This window comes from Triturus cristatus, chromosome 9, assembly GCF_964204655.1.
Source record: "Triturus cristatus chromosome 9, aTriCri1.1, whole genome shotgun sequence".
In the NCBI taxonomy this organism is placed as follows: domain Eukaryota; kingdom Metazoa; phylum Chordata; class Amphibia; order Caudata; family Salamandridae; genus Triturus; species Triturus cristatus.
In genome coordinates, this window is record NC_140592.1 from 856,310,593 (window position 1) to 856,329,986 (window position 19,394).

General features: G+C 44.3%; 1 protein-coding gene across 2 annotated transcripts in view; it reads right to left on the reverse strand.

Annotated features, from left to right (window-relative positions):
- RCOR1 (REST corepressor 1) overlaps positions 1-19,394 on the reverse strand; it is an 839,441-nt gene that overhangs the window by 752,976 nt on the left and 67,071 nt on the right. The window contains exons 3-4 of one of the 2 annotated variants that reach the window (XM_085626332.1): positions 16,043-16,123; positions 10,721-10,753 (exon numbers count right to left, since the gene is read on the reverse strand). In XM_085626332.1, coding sequence (XP_085482458.1) covers positions 10,721-10,753; positions 16,043-16,123 — 114 coding nt within the window. The remainder of the gene's footprint in view (positions 1-10,720; positions 10,754-16,042; positions 16,124-19,394) is intronic. The other variant, XM_085626333.1, reaches the window with a different exon arrangement.

The following is a 19,394-nucleotide window of genomic DNA, read 5'->3' on the forward strand; positions in this document are numbered from 1 at the left end:
GCTTACCACTGCCTTCAGTCCCAGTATGTAGATTTGCGGAAACGTGGCAACATAAGGGGATTGCAAGCATTCAAACACAACTATGGTATGAGCCCTGACATAATCCGAGAGGCTATATCAGAGCTCATATATTGAAATTGCTGCCATAATTTGTCACTGCACTACATGGCACCAAAGGGGCAAGTGGATTTTGTTACAGGACAAGTAGATTTATGAAGCAACCTGCCCCATGGACAAGTAGATATTTTATTAAAATCCACACCCCTGTAGAAGTATCCATCAGAAAGTGGGATACTAAATGCCACCCAGTGAATGCCCAGTTAGCTAAATCTGGTCTTGTGGGGGTGGAGCCTGACCAAGCTGCAAGATGGCTGCTCAATAGAGGGGCTCTGCTGACAAGGCACTTAATTTGCTCGAAATCTGGACCTAGCACCACATCAACGCTCCCCAAATAAGGGGAGAGAGCAGAGGACCACAGCGCTACACTGACAAAGTGCCCTGTGGGCTTGCTGGCTCCATGCAACAGCTGCAACTGCTACAGATGGCAGGGAGACAAGTGGGGCCTACCACGCACTACCGCGCGGGGCAAACGGCAGCCTGAATTTTATATGGGGGAGGTGGCGACCGGTGTGCTGGTGAACTGCCAAGACCATGTGCGGAGGCACAGCGTAGGAGCCAGTCAGATCCTGGAGGCGACTGCAATACGTGAGGCCAAACAGGGATGGAGAGGTGGGGCAGTGGGACCTGCAGACCGAGGTAAGGACCGGACTGCTGGGTGGTGCAGCGGACTGGCCCTGCTGAATCGCAGGCCAGAAGAGAGAGCACTGACGATGAAAGAAGGTTTGACCTGGGACTTATACAGTAGCGGACAACAGCAGGACCCTCTGGGCGGCAAGGAGAAAACAGAGGCACCAGGGTCACGTTGTGATCCTCGCAGTAGGGCTTAGATTGCCACGCGGGCTGGAAGCAGTGGCTGCGAGCCCACATGTAACTTGGATTCAGCTGGAGAAACCATTGGAGACCACAACACCCTGGGGGCCTAGTGAAGGCTAGAGAACGGAGCATAGAGCAACCCCCGAGGAGAGGAAGGGGAGAGGGTCGAGGGTCTCCCTTCCCCTGGTGGGGAGAAGAGGCATAGTGCTGCAGGGTACAGATCCAGAGCCCAGGGGGGACTACATACTACCGCTCTGACGCAGTTTGTGATAGCTATGGGCAAACAAGATAATAAGCAGCCTAAACTAAACTTTGAGAGCACGCGCTACACACGCCAAGTAGATCAAGGACCGCAATCAGGAACCAGGCAGGAGCCTCTGTCTAGTGATGGATCACAAGATGTTGACATCCAAGAACTGTTACTTGACGTCAAAATCAGTCTCAGAGCCATTTGTGCTAAAGTTGATATGCTCTCAACTAGGCTGGATCACATGAAGCAGCGAGTAGACAAGCATGACTCCAGACTTCTGCATGTGGAGGGCTGTGTCTCAGACATCGAGGATGATTAAAGCAGAATCAAAGGAGCACCAACTGCGGATGGAGAAGGTGCTCAACCTGATAAGAGGATCTCAAATAAAGTTCGCGACGCAACAACCTTCCAATCAATGGCATTCCTGTATCCCCTGCCATTACCACTATGGAAGGCTTCGTTGAGTCCCTCCCCAGGGATTTGTTTGGAGAGGCCTGGTCAGCTGTATTTATTATGGAGCGGGCGTACAGAACCCTTCACCCAAGAGCTTCCACAGAAGCAATGGCATGACCTATCATGGCACGCCTATTGAATTACAAAGATAGAGACAAGATCCTACGCATAGCCCGAGAGAAACAATCCATAACTCATCAAGGGAACTCACTGTCCTTCTATCCGGACTTCAAAGTTGCAGTCCAGAACACCAGGCGAGAATTTCTTCCTGCAAAAAGACTTCAACAACAGGGAAGTATTCCATGAGCTCTTCTCTACCCAGTGAAGCTCCGCATTATGCAGGGTGACAAACCCCACTACACAGATGCAAAAACAGCCCTCAAGTTTGCCAAGCAACTCTACAAGAAGCAAACATCCCCGGCAAGATCGGCAGATGCTCCACGGATGATCCCTCAAATGAGAATGATTGAGATTGCCTGGATGTGCCATCACATAGGCAGAAGTACAACATGGAGCCCTGGTGGACTAATGCAAGATAAGTCTCAAGCAGTCCCCTTTTTCTTTTGTACTTGGCATGCTGGTGTCCCACTGGTTGTCTTTCAAATGTGTAGCCTCTTCTTAGTTCCACTTAATGCCATCTGCAGGATTTGTATTGCTACAGGGTACTGCCATTGGTTAGATCCCAGTAAAAACACATAGCCTATCTAGCACCAGCTATCCAGCACTGAGCACTTAGTTCCCTTACTGCTAATGTTTATGTTGTTTTAACTAGCCAGTGCATTTACATGATAATAGCTGGCAAGCCCTTTATCATCTTGTTACTCGTGGATAACTATCAATATAAAGTACAAGCAATGCTGTCTGGTGCTTGCCCACCACTCCAGGACACTTCAGATTTCTAATGCCCCCTTCTCCAGTGAAAATGCTTGCCCTCCCGGTCGGGTGTCAGTGGGATCCTGTACGCTTGATCAGCTGGAGTATATCTGTATGCACTCCTAGTTGACCTTGGCCTCACTTATAAAACCACAGCCATCGCCAGTCATCCAGCTTACTTCCTGCCTAGCCTTGTAGGATTTCTTCTTCAATGGGATAGGGTTGGTATGCATTCCATACATAGTGCCTTGTAGAAGCCAACACCTACCTTGCTCTTCACCAATCTCACAGTGGGTCTGAATTAAGCCACATTGCAATGTTGTCACGTCTGTGAGGAGGAACTTCTGATTCTTGGCACATTTTTGTGGGCCGTAGTGAAACAGAAAATCGTTTCACAGTGGCCTTGCAACCATCACACACCAGCCCAGGGTGCAAGTAGTGTCGCTGGTGGCATTTTTGAAGGATATTTTTGAATTTGTGCCACCAGTCTCGGATGCCTCGCTAAGGCCAAGCCCTTCTCCAACAGACCACAGTCCGTGATCAAAACTGCAATAGTAAAATCGCCAATGACTAGAGTGGGTCGGGGTGATTGATCTAAATAAACAGCTATACCTTTTTAAAAAGTCCTTTGAGAGAACGCATAAACTCTGAATGTTCAGTTTGTTATTTTAGTGTTTGTCAGTTTTAACAGTTTGGATGGAATGACCCGAATGTCGGTGTCAGTTTGACTGGTTAAGTTTCCAATTGTAATAACAGGCTAGTTGCCAACATGCAAAACGTCTGTATCTTTTCTACATATGGGTCCGCGTGGTAGCTGTGCCTGTAGCACTTTTTTTTATTTTTATTATTATTATTTTTTTTATTACACAAATCCAAAGAAGTCTGCCTTTAGTAAAGTATCCTAGAATAACAACCCTTATCTTCTTACACTAACAGGCAAATTGCCATTGGGGTGCCCACTGGTATTCAGCTGCGCACTTAAGCATCACTGGAGAACTAAAATATGAGCCAGTCATAGAGAGAACACCAGTGCCAAAAGTACACTACTAGATATATGAAAACCTGTTCTACCTTGGAATGCTGCAAGATTAACTGGAGAAGTAGGATAGCTTCACCAAGTTATGACCCGTAGTACATTTATTGGATCAAGGGTACCCAGCAAAATAGACTACTGAAGCCCATTTCCACAGCTGGTCAATGTGTAAAGAGCTTGACTACTGAAAGGAATATATTACGCGTACCTGGTCAGCAGCTAACCACGTGATGCCAACTCTAGTTTATGCCATGACCGAACAGAACAGAATGATAATCCAGTTTGGGCAGAAGCTATCCTTGTCAGAACAGGAAATTATCAATATGCGCAGCTAATGAACTGACATTACTGCTGCAAGAGTCAGTGATGCTAGTGTGTAAAGCAGTGGTTCCCAAACTGTGGTCCGTGGACCCCCAGGGGTCCGCAAAACATTCCAGGGTGTTCGCAGGCAACAGTTTTATAAGCACTGCAAAGTTCCTTGTATAATCAGCAGTTTTCGGGATACAATAAAAGTGACAAGATTAACTTCAGTGATTAACATACCTGCGGTAAAGAGATGGGAGCTTTTTCCAGTTGCAGCTTTGACTCATCTAAGGTAGATAAGATGATTAATATGCCTGCTGCAAAGAGCATGTACCATGCACTTAAAAAAAACAATATTTAATGTTCATAGCTCAGTGGGTTACTGCTTTTGTCAGAGAGTCTATTGTTACTGTGCAGTTCATAAATTACAATCGTAATCCAGCACAGTGATCTATGATCTGCCATCAAAGAGCTGCATGTAAACTGCATGGTAATGTAAGTAATGTTTTTTCCCAGTCTTTCATTACCCTGATGCTGCTAAAAAAGGTTTGTATGGGTAAAAATAAATTCTTATTATTAAGTCAAAGGTAACCACTGCGTTTTGTTCTGAATCCTGAATGTATGCTTCTCCAGACCAGGCACTCTTAAAGAATGCCTACCAGCGTGGGTAACATTTGAGTCCTACACCTTGTATTCTCCATTTCCCTATGTATCATTTTATATACAGTCATTTACAAATTTGCAATTCATTGTCTCTGTGTGTGATGTAAAGTGCTCTGACACCCTACACTGGTCTGAAAGGTGCTATAAAACAAGTGAAATACATGTGGCAGAGGGGCTATGAAGAAATAAGAGGCACTGTTGGAGGATGACAGTGAGGGAATCATTGAAGAGCACCAACAAAGACTGACGTATCCTGGTGCACAGTAAGCTCAATCAATCATGGCATTTGTAAAGCGCACTACAGGGGGGGGGGCTGCTACTGTTTGAAGAGCCAGGTCTTGGAGTCTTCTGAAGGTCAGAAGATCTTCGGTCTGCCGCAGGCGAATGGGGGAATGATCTGCCGCCGCCGGTCACTCTTCAGATGCGGGGGATGGTGGCGATGGCGCGGTCTGCGGAGCAGAGCTGGCAGGTGGGCGTGTAGAGGCTCAGTTGGCTGTTGAGGTATGTTGGTCCAGCGTTGTGGAGTGCCTTGTGTGCGTGGGTGAGGAGTTTGAAGGTTATCCGCTTGTTGACAGGGAGCCAGTGCAGGTTTCTCAGGTAGGGTGTGATGTGGCTACGGCGAGGGATGTCGAGGATCAGGCGTGCGAAGGCGTTCTGGATGCGTTGAAGCCGTTTCAGGAGTTTGGCCGGGGCTCCTGCGTAGAGTGTTTCCGTAGTCCAGTCTACTGCTGACGAGGGCCTGGGTGACCGTCCTTGTTTCGGTGGGGATCCACTTGAAGATCCTGCAAAGCATGCGGAGGGTGTTGAAGCAGGAGGAGGAGGCGGCGTTGACCTGCTTCGTCATGGAGAGGGTGGAGTCGAGGATGACCCCTAGGTTGCGTGCGTGGTCGGTGGGTGATGGGGGTGTTCCTAGTGCAGTCGGCCACCAGGAGTCGTCCCAGGCCCAGGGGGTGGATCAGAGGATGAGAACCTCCATCTTGTCTGAGGTCAGCTTCAGTCGGCTGTTCCTCCTCCAGTCGGCGACGGCCTTCATTCCTTTGTGGAGGTTGGTTTTGGTGGTGTGGGGGTCCTTGGTAAGGGAGAGGATCAGCTGGGTGTCGTCAGCGTAGGAGATGATGTTGAGGTCGTGCCGTGTGGGTGAGTGGTGCCATGTAGACGTTGAACAACGTTGGGCTGAGGGATGAGCCTTGGGGTATGCCGCAGATGATCTCGGTGGCCTAAGAGACGGAGGGGAGGGGGAGGGGAGGGGGGAGGGAGGTGGGGGGAGGCGGACGCTCTGTGTTCTGCCGGAGAGGAAGAAAGAGGTCCAGTCCAGGGCCTTCTCTTGGATTCGGTCGTCGTAGAGGCGTGTTCGTAGTGTGCGGTGGCAGACTGTTTCAAAGGTGGCTGACAGGTCCAGGAGGATCCCGGACTGGGACCGGGTCCAGGATGCTGTTCTCCTCGAGGAAGCTGGTCAGTTGTTTGTTGACGGCCTTTTCGATCTTCGCCGGGAACGGGAGATGGGGCGGAAGTTCTTGAGGTCCTTGGGGTCCGCCTTGGGTTTCTTGAGTAAGGCATTGATCTCTGCGTGCTTCCAACTCTCCAGGAAGGTCACTGTCTCGAAGGAGATTTTGATGGTTTTCCGGAAATGGGGTGCGATGGTGCTGCTGGCTTTGTTGAAGATGTGGTGTGGGCAGGGGTCTTCCGGGGACCCGGAGTGGACGATGTTTATGCGATAGTCAGTTGCCCAGGTATTATGGCTAGCAGCGACTTACTTCTGGTCCCAGGTGTAAAGGGTATGGCCCTGCCCGGCCTCCTTCGGCCCTGGACGGCCACAGACGGCCCGCCCTCTGCCCGGGCTCAGCCCGGCGCCGCCCGCGCGCATCCCGCGAGGCGAAGATCCAGCAGCTGTTTGTAGCGCCTCCGGGCGCGAAAGTACACAGGCGGCTTCCACTTCCGCCGCAGAGGTTGCTGGGAGGTGTAGTTCCCTCTCTGTGCTGCGGCCGCGATGGAATGGCGGGAGCGGCAACCAGAGGGAGACAAACCGCAAAGACAGCAATCCTTCCCCACACAGGCAGGTGAGGTCTCTACCAAACGCACAATGAAAAATGAAGGCACCCGCTCTGCCAGAGATCCAGCAGCTGTTTGTAGCGCCTCCGGGCGCGAAAGTACACAGGCGGCTTCCACTTCCGCCGCAGAGGTTGCTGGGAGGTGTAGTTCCCTCTCTGTGCTGCGGCCGCGATGGAATGGCGGGAGCGGCAACCAGAGGGAGACAAACCGCAAAGACAGCAATCCTTCCCCACACAGGCAGGTGAGGTCTCTACCAAACGCACAATGAAAAATGAAGGCACCCGCTCTGCCAGAGATCCAGCAGCTGTTTGTAGCGCCTCCGGGCGCGAAAGTACACAGGCGGCTTCCACTTCCGCCGCAGAGGTTGCTGGGAGGTGTAGTTCCCTCTCTGTGCTGCGGCCGCGATGGAATGGCGGGAGCGGCAACCAGAGGGAGACAAACCGCAAAGACAGCAATCCTTCCCCACACAGGCAGGCGAGGTCTCTACCAAACGCACAATGAAAAATGAAGGCACATGTCATATGATATTGCCGAGGGTTTTTAAAAAGAAATCCTGTGGGCAAAGAGAGGGACCCGTTGGGTCGTTTTTTGTTTTGTTTATTAAAAAAAAAAAATACTAACAATGTTCTGCTAAAATACCGCTTAGTTTCAATTTCTATGACGCTAAATTCCTGTTTTAGTGCCGCTAAATTTACTACTTTATGCCGCAATATCCTGGGGGGGGCTCTGATTTACAGGTTTAGGAAGCAAGTTGTTGTATCTGCGCATGCTCAGTGGTAGAAAGACAGGCTGAGGTAGCGAGCATCAGGAAGCACGCCCAAATCCTTTAGCCTCACGAGCATTAGTAAAACGCCTTATCTATGCGCGAGCTGAGCAGCAGAAAGCACTGCACGTGCTCAGTAGTAGGAAGCGTCTTTACGCATGCTCATTTGTAAGAAAGCGATCCTGCCTCTGCGCATGCTCAGCCGTTCTTATCTCGAGCCCCTTCTGCATCTGCAGGCTGCGGACGACGGTGACAGTTTGCATCGAATCTGGAGCCGCAGCTGTATTTATGATCCGGGCAGTCTAGTCTCTATACCCGACTCTTCGCAGGCTGTTTACCACCACTCACTCCGAGCCCGGATATAAATGAGAGCAGGTAAGGGATGTCACGGGGTGATCCACACGACTGACTGCTGTTCCGGCGCTCATACCTCCTGCTGCTTAACCTTGCTGTCCGACTCCCTGTTTCCAATGACTCCTGCGGGCGGGGTGCCGAGTTTAGTGCAAACTATGTTTATGATCTTGATGGTGTTGTCGTCGTTGTTGGTGGTCCAGGTGATCAGGCGGTTGGTGCAGGTGGTGGTCATGGGAGCGGGGGTCTCAGTGGTTGCCGGGGTGGTGACTGCGTTGAAGCTGTCGTGGATGTCTGCGATCTTGCGATGGAAGAAGGTGGCCAGCGAGTCGCACAGGTCTTGTGAAGGTGGGATGTCGTTGGTGTTGGAGAGTTTCTTCACGATGTTAAAGAGCTCTTTGCTGTTGTGTGCGTTGTGGTCTAGGCAGTCTTTGAAGGTGGTCGTTTTGGCGGATCTGATGAGGTGGTGGTGTCTGCAGGTGGCATTCTTGTGAGCTGTGTAGCTTTCCGGTGTTCGTTCACTATGCTTTAAAAGCTAATACAATTCAATATATAATGACAAATGTGTTGTAGAATGCATCATTTTTTCCCTCAATTTCTTGGAGGGAGAGCCCTCCAAAGCCCTCTTTGTAGTGGTCAGGTTTATTTGCTGCACTTGTTGAACACCCTATGGGGACTAGTCTGACAACATTTGCCAGACCTGCTTTGGTTTCCAGTACAGCCTTAGCAGGAGCCTAGTACCCCGAAATAAAATCAAACATTGAAACCTTAGTCGCTGAGATGCAGCACCAACCTTCCCATTAAGATTTTTCAATATAAAATAATAAAATCTTTAGTAATTCGAGTATTTGTTTGATGTGCACTTGTTTGTGTATTTTTGGCAAATTACTGTTACAGTGTTTGAAATGTAAATATTACAAATTGCTTGGGGGTCCACAGCTTTCAGTAATGATCAATGTGTATCCTCGGGAGTCCAAAGTTTGGGATCCACTGGTGTAAAGCATGCGAGAGGTTCAAGCAAGTCTGTGGTCTCAAAGTGGATACAGAGCCATTGGTTTGATCAGATCTGGCTGTGACCAATGCTTTCCAGATTTCACAATGCAAGATGAGCTTAGACATAATCTGGTTATAATGATTAGGTCAAATCCCTTTGATGAGTTCTTCATGTACCCAGCAGCCATGCTAACCAAAAAGAAATGCATGTAAAAAAACAAAGCATGATTGATAATCATCTTCTATATAATTATCTTCTGTTAGGCTAGTACAGAACACCAATCCGGAGTTGACCACTAGATGGCAGACAATCAACAGGAAAACCACAGGCACTTGCTACCATAAATGCTTCACCGACAAGAAGTCAGAGAAACAGGGCAAAGGGTAAGGGTGCCACCGAAGTGAATTTTCCCTCTCCCTCCATATTTATGGGATTAGAACACCAACTGAGAAGGTAAAAAAGTGCTAATTTTCAGACCTAATAAAAGCTTACACTGTTAGCACAATCACACAAGCTGCCTGGCTACCATTTCCCCACCATGAAAATCCCACCGGCTTCCTTGCCTCAGTGCGTCCTTTCCCCTTACCATTTAAACATGCAGAAAGAAAGGACGACGATCAAACTAAGATAAACGGGCTGTTTAATAACTGTAAATATAGTGTTCGAGCACAGGTTTAATAGATCCACACTTTAAAAAGATCCCCACTTTCAGGCCGGTAAACACATGGATATGCCTATATAAATGGAAGATTTTGCAAATCCATACAGAACAGCTTTCTCAAAAATAAATGGGCTGTCTTCTCGGACAGACCTTACCGACCCAGTAGACCACCCCGTGCCATCATGTTTGCCAGATACAAGTATTTGAACGTTTTGGGCAGGTAGGGGATTCCGCATGTGAATTCATACGCGGAATAGCTCCATGGGTGTGGGTGGTCCTAGAGCATTTAAAAAATGTTGGTAGTCAATCAAAAACGCATTAAAATCGAAGACCCGCCGAAAAGAAGCATGAAAATTTGCCAAAGTGAAAGTACATTTGCCTCAAATCACCACAAAGTTTCACATATTTAAACTGAAAAAGGTGAGAATGTAAATTTGAAAAATAGGTCGACCGACCTTTAAGAATTTCTGAAGCCGCATCGCATCATGTCCTGCAGGCGCAGACAGCTATTTACTGGTTAGGACACGTGGCAGGAACGGCCTGATCACTCAGGTTCGAAAAGAGGTATAGGGCAGAACAGGGACCTGAAAGTAGAGAGGCATACAATGCAGAGTGGAGAGCAGACTGGAGGTCTTCACGTGGAAGATACTGTATAAGCACTTCCCAGACGATTGCAAAATGTGAATGTTTGAGGACCTTTCATGGACACTGGAGAGAAAGACCCAGAGTGGAGAAGAGTACACAGGATGCACTGCTGAATTCGGAGTAGGATTTGACCAATTGGAAAAGCAGGAGCAACAGATATTATGGGACTGAAATAAACAAGAAAAGCTCCAAGGACGGTACAGGATGAGTGGCGTTCTGCAACTCAGGACACTGGAGGCTCCTTGTGGATTAGCATACTGCCACACCTGGAGGCGTACCCCCAAAAACTCCAACTCCAAACACATGGGAAGTCACAATCCAGGAGACTGTGGCTGCCATTTTGAAGATGCCCAACCAATCCCTGGCCACGACCCCTACTCAACCTTTAACTTCCACTTTGTTTCACACCTCAAACTTTACAGACCAATGTTATGGGTGACAGTTCAGTGGTCTTTCCACACTTGGTCCTCCATCTTCCGGCTACCCATTTATAACAAGATCCCCTTTTCCTCATACCAGCTTTCTCGCTAAACGAGATCTGGGGCAGCCTGCAGTATCTCAGAATGGGTGCTACAGGCACTCTCCCTGTTTAGGGGTGGGGGACGGAGTGGATCCACATGGGCATTTGATTACAACTTCGCCTTATCTCAACCACCTTAGGTAGGTTTTGTTAGATGACCAATTGCAGAGACCAATAAGATCATATACCTTCAAACTCGGTTTTTTTAAATCTAGGAATGGCTACTTACCAGTTTGTAAAAAGTCTGTATGATTAAGTATATCTAAATAAAAAAAAGAATAAAAACACTCACTAAGACAGATTGTTGCAGCACCTCGGAAAGCAGTGCAATGACAGTTCATTTAAAAAGGCAAAAGAAAAATCACCACTTCAGTACTTCTGGCTAACACAAAAGGAAGACTTGCTGCGTATGAATTTCATCAAGATATCCATGATGAAGAGTTAGGATCACAGAATTCTGTGATCTTAGTTCTGTTCATTATATTCAGTTTATGAGAATAATCTGAACCCTCACGCTAGGCATGTCAGATGAAACAAAATAGTTAAACAACTGCACATTTAAATAAGTTACATAGAGAGAATCCCACTCATGTCTAAGAACTGGAATATTAATTAAATCCACTATGCTGGGCACAGAGATGACTTAACATGAATCTGCTGTCCAACATAATTCAATAGGATAAACTGAGGAGTCTGAGGCACACTTGTCATTAAGAACAAAATTTAAGGTTAATGAAATAAGAGATTCTATCAAATCTCAAATTTAACATGAAAGCAAACAGCAAATGACTCGAAACATGCAAAACGTTTTAGGTCCCTAAATAGAACGAAAGCCTGTTATAACAATTAGGTTTTGAGAAGATTCAGGACGACAAACATTTAGCATGATTCTGAAATACATTTAAAGCATCAAAGAAATTCCAGTGACTATGCGTTTGTGGAATGAAACACAGAATTTCGAAGAGAGTGAAGCTTGCACGCCTTACCAGCCAACTTAACTGCTAGAAAAATAAAAGTACGATTAACCAGAAATCGAAAAAAATAAAATCTACAAATTTAATCCGTGCTGCAGATGAAAATGATTGAGTGAAATGCATAAACCTGGAAAATACCAAGTAGACGAGTTTTCCTTTATTTGAAGTTGAGAGACCAATGCTGATACAGTTAAACTTAATCTCCAAAGAAAAAGGACTGATTATTACACAAACTGTACGCTTTGCTGGATGTACGCAATTTAAAAGAAAAAGTGAAAGATATGCTTTGGTACATAATAGGCATTCTAGCAGTCCTCCCCCTTCAGAGTTTGATCCATGGACATTTTTTTTATGTAGACACTCAATGCAAGAAGTTGAGCTTCAAAATCGATGTAGCCACGGGGTGCGTCCGGAGTTTCTCTAATTTCAAATGGAACTGTAGGTGTCAAGTTGGGTTGCTCAAAATCTCTACATATTATAGGCCAGGGCTGTTGAGTCAGACACTTTAAAGATAGTAATCTGAGATTATGCGCTTTTTTGATACCAATACCAGAGTATTGTAAAGTAATGCGAGTGGTTGATAGGTAGGTCAGTTATTTGGATTGAGAAGGGTAGGGGAGTGATAGAAGAGGAAAAAGGGTTTGCATTTATATAGCGTTTGTTACCCCTGATGGCGTGTTGAAGCGCCTTTTTGGCGAGTAGCATGCTATTCCGAAACCCATAAAGGATTAGTGTTGAATTAGTATAGGGAAATTTGACATGTTAGTCTGTTATTTTGATTGAAAAGGATGGTGGAGGGATAGCAGAGTGAAGGATTTAGACTTTTTTTTTTTGGTAGGGCATAGCAGTAGGAGGCGGCTTGGGATGAGTAAAAAGGGATGTGGAGAGGGAAGAGTTTAAAAAGGCTCGTTTTGGGGGTTTGGTAAAGTAAAAGAGGTGTCAGATGATGCAAGAAGGGGTAGATTAGGGGAGAGTCTACAAAGGGTTATTTGGGGGATCATAGTAGTGGTACGGGGTTTGGGATGAATGAGAGTGGATGTAGAGGATATATTGAGATATAGGGTGAGGATAGGGAAGTGCATTAGAAAGATTAGTAGAAAGAGGTTTGAGATGAGTCACAGTGTTGAGCTAGAAGATATAGTGAGAGAGGCAAAGGGTGAGAATTAGGGTAATAGGGTAGAGCATTTGATATGCTAAATTAGCAGAATAATAAATATATAGATCCATAAATACATGGAAAGTATATAGATGCATAAAGGAAGTATATGTAGATTAAATATATATTGATAGAGGTATAGGGTGAGAAATAGGGTAGTGCATTCCAAATGCATTTTAGGAGAAAAGTAATAAATATATAGATCCAAGTACATGGCAGTTATATAGATGCATAAAGGAAATAAGTATATGTAGATTCAAGATACATTAGATGAACACTGATTTTCAAGTGTTGTACTTAAAAATGTATTTATTTTTAAAACATGATTATTCTACAAGTTTATACAAAGCAATACACATATATAGGTACATATCTATAGTACAAATAAATTCTTATATACAGATGGATATGCTGTATATTTTTGTTTGCGTATGGTGCTTATATGGGGAGAAGCCAATTCTTGAGTAGTTTTCTGAAGATAAGTTAGTTGTCCGTGGATCTTATGTTGGAGGTAAAGAGTCCCATAGTTTGGCTGCTTGAACAGAGAAGGATGTACCACTCATGTTTTTTTCCTTGTATCTTGGGATTTTGAGGCCAGGTGTCACTCGAGCGGGGATTCCTTTGTTGAATGTGTTTGGTGATTTTATTCCTGATGAAGAGTGGTCCCACTCCATGTATCGCTTTGTGGGTGATACAAAGCAGCTTGAACTTGTATCTCCTGGTAACTAATGCAGGGGAGATGTGGTCTCACGGTTTGATATGCAAGAGTAGTCTGGCAGCTGAGTTCTGAATCCGTTGTAGTCTTTTCATGGTCGTTAAAGCGGATCCGTGATAGAGGCTATTAGCGTAATCGAGTTTGGACAGAACAATTGAGATAGTAGCTTGGACCTTGTGTGGAAATCTCAAATGGGGAAAGATTTGTCGCAGAGTTTATAGTAACAAAGCTTGATCTTACTAGTTTGTCCACTTGGGCATTCCTCGATAGCTTGGATTCCATGGTCATTTTGAGGTTTCTTACCTCCTTCGATACATAGGCAGCGATTCCAGTTCATCAGGCCAGGCGGTAAGCAGGTCATAATGTTTCCAATCGCCACACGCGAGTATTTCCGTTTTGGAAGCATTCAATTTGAGATGGCTCCAAGTCATCCATTGATCCACAGCTCTGAGAACTGAAAATTGGAAGTTTCTAATGTCTTTGGGGCATTCCAGGTAAAGGAGTATTTGTTTGTCATCTGCATAGTTCTAGCATGTGAGGTGAAACTGATTGATCAGTACTAGTAATGACTTCATGTAGATGTTGAAAAGAATGGGCGAGATGATAGAGCCTTGAGGGACCCCTGCTTTTGTGGAGTATAGTTAGGACGAGAAAGGTGGGGTATGGATGACATTAGTTCTGTTTCGAAGGTAGGAAGCGATCCAGTCTACATCAGTTCCCTCTATGCCGGTTTCGTAGAGTCTTTGTATCAGAATGTCAAGGACAACAGTGTCAAAGACAGCTGAGAGGTCCAAGAGGAGTAGCGCAGCAACCACGCTGCGGTCAACTGTGTTCTTCAGGTCATCCCAGATGGCAAGGAGGGCAGATTCTGTGCCTCTTCCCGGACAGAATCCTGTCTGGAAGTCTGAAAGTATGGCATTCTCTTCAATGAACTGTGACCTCTGGGCGCATTCATTGAGACATGGTTTTCATTTTCTAGGTTTCTCCAATGCCAAGACAGTTGCTTTCTTAATCAACGTACTTTGTACTATTATACACATTTATTTACAGTTTTAACACCCTGATCGGCTAGTTTCCTCTACGCCATTACAGGGTTGAATGCATTGCATGTCAGGCTGATACGCTGCATTTCATGGGGATACATGTTCTCTTGTACAAATAAAGCGGTTATAAAAAAAAAAAAGAAAGATCGATGAAGATGTAAAATAAAGCTGCGGTCACTTGAGAATGTTCATATGGCCTGGAGATGGAAACAGGCTTCTATACTATACAATCACAGAAGCCAAAGAAAAAAGCCATAACAGTGACGGTGAAGTAGACGGTTAATTCTGGTTCCAAGAAGAAAATCGGACTGTTGTCTAAAGACTTGCTAAGTTTTTTCCACTGAGAAATTAAACCGGTCTCAACTCACTACAGGGGAGACAATCTCAAATGATCTGGACAACAAGTTTACAAAGGCAATTGAAACTATGCTTGGGGACAGGCCTACGATACAACAGAAATAGAGGAAAGAGGAAATTCTAAATACCCACCCCAAAAATGGTAAAAGCAGGTGCTGTAAGAGCTGTGAATTCTAACATGTGACCAGCTGCAGTCACATACAAGGCTAAGTAAGAAATATCCAATTAACTTTTTGAAAATAAAACCAGTTTTAAGGGTCTGTAGGGAACTAGCGTGCAAAAAAAACCCCACCCTTACAAACGTCCAGCATCCACATTTTCCAGTCTAGGTGAGAAAACATCTAAATGCAAATCTTGGGACTAGGATGAAGGCACAGATTTCGTATTTCAATGTGAAGATTGAAGGTCTCAATTCGGTCTGGCTCATGTAAAAAGAAAGTGCACAGAAAGCAATCACTGAACATACCTCCCTATCCAGTAAGCTAATTATCAATTCCAAATCACCAACAATTGAGAAAAGGCCATTTTGGTGAAATCTTGTTTAATCTCTCATCAATTGATAGGCAAACAATACTATATTATCTTGGTAGAGAGCAGTCAGTTTTTTCCCAGGCCCAATACTCAATACCTATGGTCAACAAAGTATGACACAATATTTACACAAATGGCCTCTGCAACTCTACAGCTGTTCCCAACATTAGTTCTCCAAACATTAAAATATATAAATGCAACATTTTTTTCTGCACTTTGCCAAATAGGGAAGGATTATTCAAATGTACAAAACGGCAGAGAAGAAAGGGGTTGATTTTTAATGTATAATGCCACTTACGGGGAAGAAATGCAAGACATATCAGTTAAAAATACAAAAGACTGCCCTGCACCTGGCAAGGACTAGTTCGAAGACAAAGCAGAGACAGTGATCGAGGGCACAGAGAAAGGGAAGGAAAAGGACATAAAAACTGTGGAAGAAATGAAAGTAAGAAACAGAGTGAAAGAAAGAAGAATTTAGGAGTGTATGGAACTCAATTTAGTACTAAAGACAGTGTCGGCAGCTCACATGTTACAGTCTGGTACGGGTTTTTTCCCCAAACTATCCGATTACTGCTAGTAGAGGTTCTTAAATTCACTGAATACAAAGACTTGTCAGAACACATTAAATTTCATCATAATATCTAGTAGCCTAAAATATAAGTGTTCAATAAAGGTTTGAGAAAAAAGGTTTCCCTTGAGGGAAAGTGACATGTGGCAAACTTGCATTAAAACATCAATTACACATCATTAAGAGTGTGAACAAAATAAAACTTACGTTTTGCTTCAGACAAATTAGGGTTAGGTGACCAGACCAGCATGCCAAGATTTTCCCTTTCCTGACATGACTTGGCAATTTCTGTCAAAGAAAAGAAAATGGTAAATATGTCAAAATGGATTTTCAATCTACATTCATCTATAGGAAGCATCTTCCTTACACAGCCATAACACTGCCAGAAGATAAGAGCAGAAAGGGGTATGATAGAAGGCAAACCGAAGATAAAACGACTGTAAATAAATTAAAGAGCAGGTCTGCTAAAGGAAACAAATGTTAATACATGTAAAAATATTTTCTAATACAGTGACATCACAAGATTTAATTTATTACCCCAAACAGAAAATGAACTATCGGGTGAAGAAAGGACCAAAGAATTGCCCTTTGAGCAACAGATCAAATGTTGTAGGTAGAATCACTACTAATTAGATTCATCTGAAGCTCCTATAGTGAAGGACGTTTAAGCGATATATGCTGAGCTAATATTCACTAGGAGCATGTCAAAAGTTAATATTAAAAGGATAACTAGAAATAATTTGGCCATCTTGAAGAAAAATAAATGGCAAAATCCTGCTTGCAAACGGAATCAGCGCCAGGATACCTTTGAGGGTGATGGTGCTCTCTACAAATACTCTATCCAATGCTGAGTGAAATCAATTCTAGACCCTCTACTTTTCGACTCCAGAATATGTGCAAATACAGGTCTCAAAAGAAAAAGGTACAGAATAACGTATCTGCAATAACAGGCGTTAATGTTTTAAAGCCGGAGAATTGCACAAAGTCTTTACATTAAAGCATTGGGCTGCTCTCGATGCATACATAAAGTAGTTAAATTAATAATCTGACAAAGTGAAAGCTCAATTAAGTTCTCCATACTTTAGCCTGACATGTTGTGATATTGGACAACAAAGTAGACAAATAAAACAAGCACTAGAAACGCCGGTAGAACAAGAACAGGTGAACAAATGCACTTGCAGTGTAATTACTAAAATTTAGCTGAGGTTCCCAAAATTTTGAAAGGTGTTATTTACTGATTGCCGCATAGTGCTTACTGCTAAAATAACTGGTAATATGGAAAATGTGAGCCAAATTAAGTTTAATGGGGAGAATTCAAAGGGATCTTGTGATCAATCTTGAAGTATCCTGATGGATAGTAGAAACATCTTTACTATTGGTAATCTGGTTCAGCTAACAAAAATATGCTTCTAATGGGCCCCTGAACTCTTAAAGGAAATGGCAAAAAGAAAAAAAAAAGTGAAAGCTGAGAAACCAAAATCTTATTTTATCCAGTCTTTAAAGTACACTTTATAATCAAACAGCAGAATACACTGAATACATATTTCCCATTTCAAAGGAGCTACAACAAATTTGGCAAAATAAACCCTCTGAATTATGCAGACGAGATGTTGACAACTCTGAAGTAGGAATCCCAGCAATTCGGCATCAACACCCTGCTGATACTAAAACAGGTCCTGGTGGTGCTCATTTTGAGATGAACCAAGTCGTAGACCCAATATTTGCTATTTGGAAAGGTCAGAATAAGAATATTAACAAAAGCAATAACAATTGGGATTGATATCGGCTATACAGGTAAATCAGAAAGGGACATTGAGAATTGAAAATGTAACTGGATAGTTGAAGCAGGACAATGATCATAGTGAAATATAAGTAAGGATGGGGTTCTCTCATGAAATATTGTACCCAAGGTGAGATCAGTTTTTTCTCGTCTAGTCAACAGGCATCCTCCTAGTGAAATACAAAGTTAATCAATAGTGGGTGAAAGGGAAAGCAAGCTTAACTATTTAAAAAAAAGGACTACAGATGTCCAAAACTGCAGAGAAAATGAAGAGGAAAATGAGGTTATGAACCATCAGCTAATTTTTAGGCCTTGCTTGAGATGGTGTGCGCGTTGTAACTTGCAAGACATTTTGTTGGCTTACAACAAAATGGGTGGCTTCATTGTCACTCGCTTTGCTTTTCTTTAGTCCGCATGTGCTTGCTTCACACTGTGGCCTTCCATTGCGGGCATTTTTTGGAGGTACTCGTTTCATTTTGTTGAAGTACACCAAATGAGTGTACACATTTGCAGGTCGTCTCCCTCATAGGCTTCTCTCCCATCCCCACTCATGTTGTTCTCTTACCCTTCTGCTTTTGTCCCCCTCTGTATTGTTGCTTGTCCTCACCCACTGTCCATGTTGCTTGCCCCGTCCCACTCTGTCTTGATGCTTGCCCCCTGCCCCCCTCCTTCCATTGTCCAGGTTGTCCCTGTCCAAACCACCAAAACAAATAAAGCACTATGATGTGGCCAGCGCTGGCGGTGCCAATGTTTTTTTTGTTTATAAACATTACTATCATGCACCATTTCCTCTCTCCCGTTGTCGCTGCTTTCTTCCCTGCCCACCGGCCAGAACAAAAAAAAGTGCAAGGATGCGGACACTGCTGGCCACTCTATAGCGCCTTCCCATCAGCAACACCCTCCTCCGCTTCTAGATGCATCGCCCCACTGTCCTGCAAAAGAAATAAAAAAACACACACGCCCCACGTGGAAAAGTGACCAAAGAGCATTCGGTGCAACAACTGAACTGCAAGGAGCGGTCTTCCAATACCATGAACTCCCAACCTATAACCCTCACCTTTTATTCTCCCTCCTCTGATTAAGGTGGTGATTGGGTCAGAAACAACTACCCTTTGGGTAGAATAGTGTAGGGATGTCCACTTATTCAGTTCAGAAAAATTGGTCATCAACACATTTTTATCAAACTGATTTCACCAGAACGGATTCCACTTCATTTTTAACATCCACGGAACTCATCTAATAAGCAAAGGAATACAGAGTAGCCAAATCCAAGATACTTTTACATTTTGAAGCCTCAGCTGCATATGGTCAGGCTGCACTGGAGTAGTTTTGCAATGCCGCACTACATTAGAAAGGGGAGACTTTTTGTGCACCAGGGGAAATTTAAATGACCGGAGGATCCAACACTACCCCTATGAAACAAAGTCCGAGAAAGTAAAAAGATTGTTTCTAGAAATGTATTGAAAACTCTAGCTCCAGCAAAAGGATAACAGTACTTTTCTGGTACTACAAAACCTACTCTTTAAACCATGCCTTTATTAGCCAATCATCTAAATAAGGATATAAATGTACCCCTTAATAATGCAAATGTGCCACAATCACTACCAGGATCTTGGTGAACACCCTTTGTGCCAAAGAGACCAAAAAGCAAAACCTCAAACTAATAGTCGCCTACCACAAAACAAAGAAAGAGCTCATACCTCTGCTGTAGGAATATAGAAGTATGCGACTTACAAAGGAGGGAAACATTGCAATTGTTCAGTCAACGCTTGCACAACA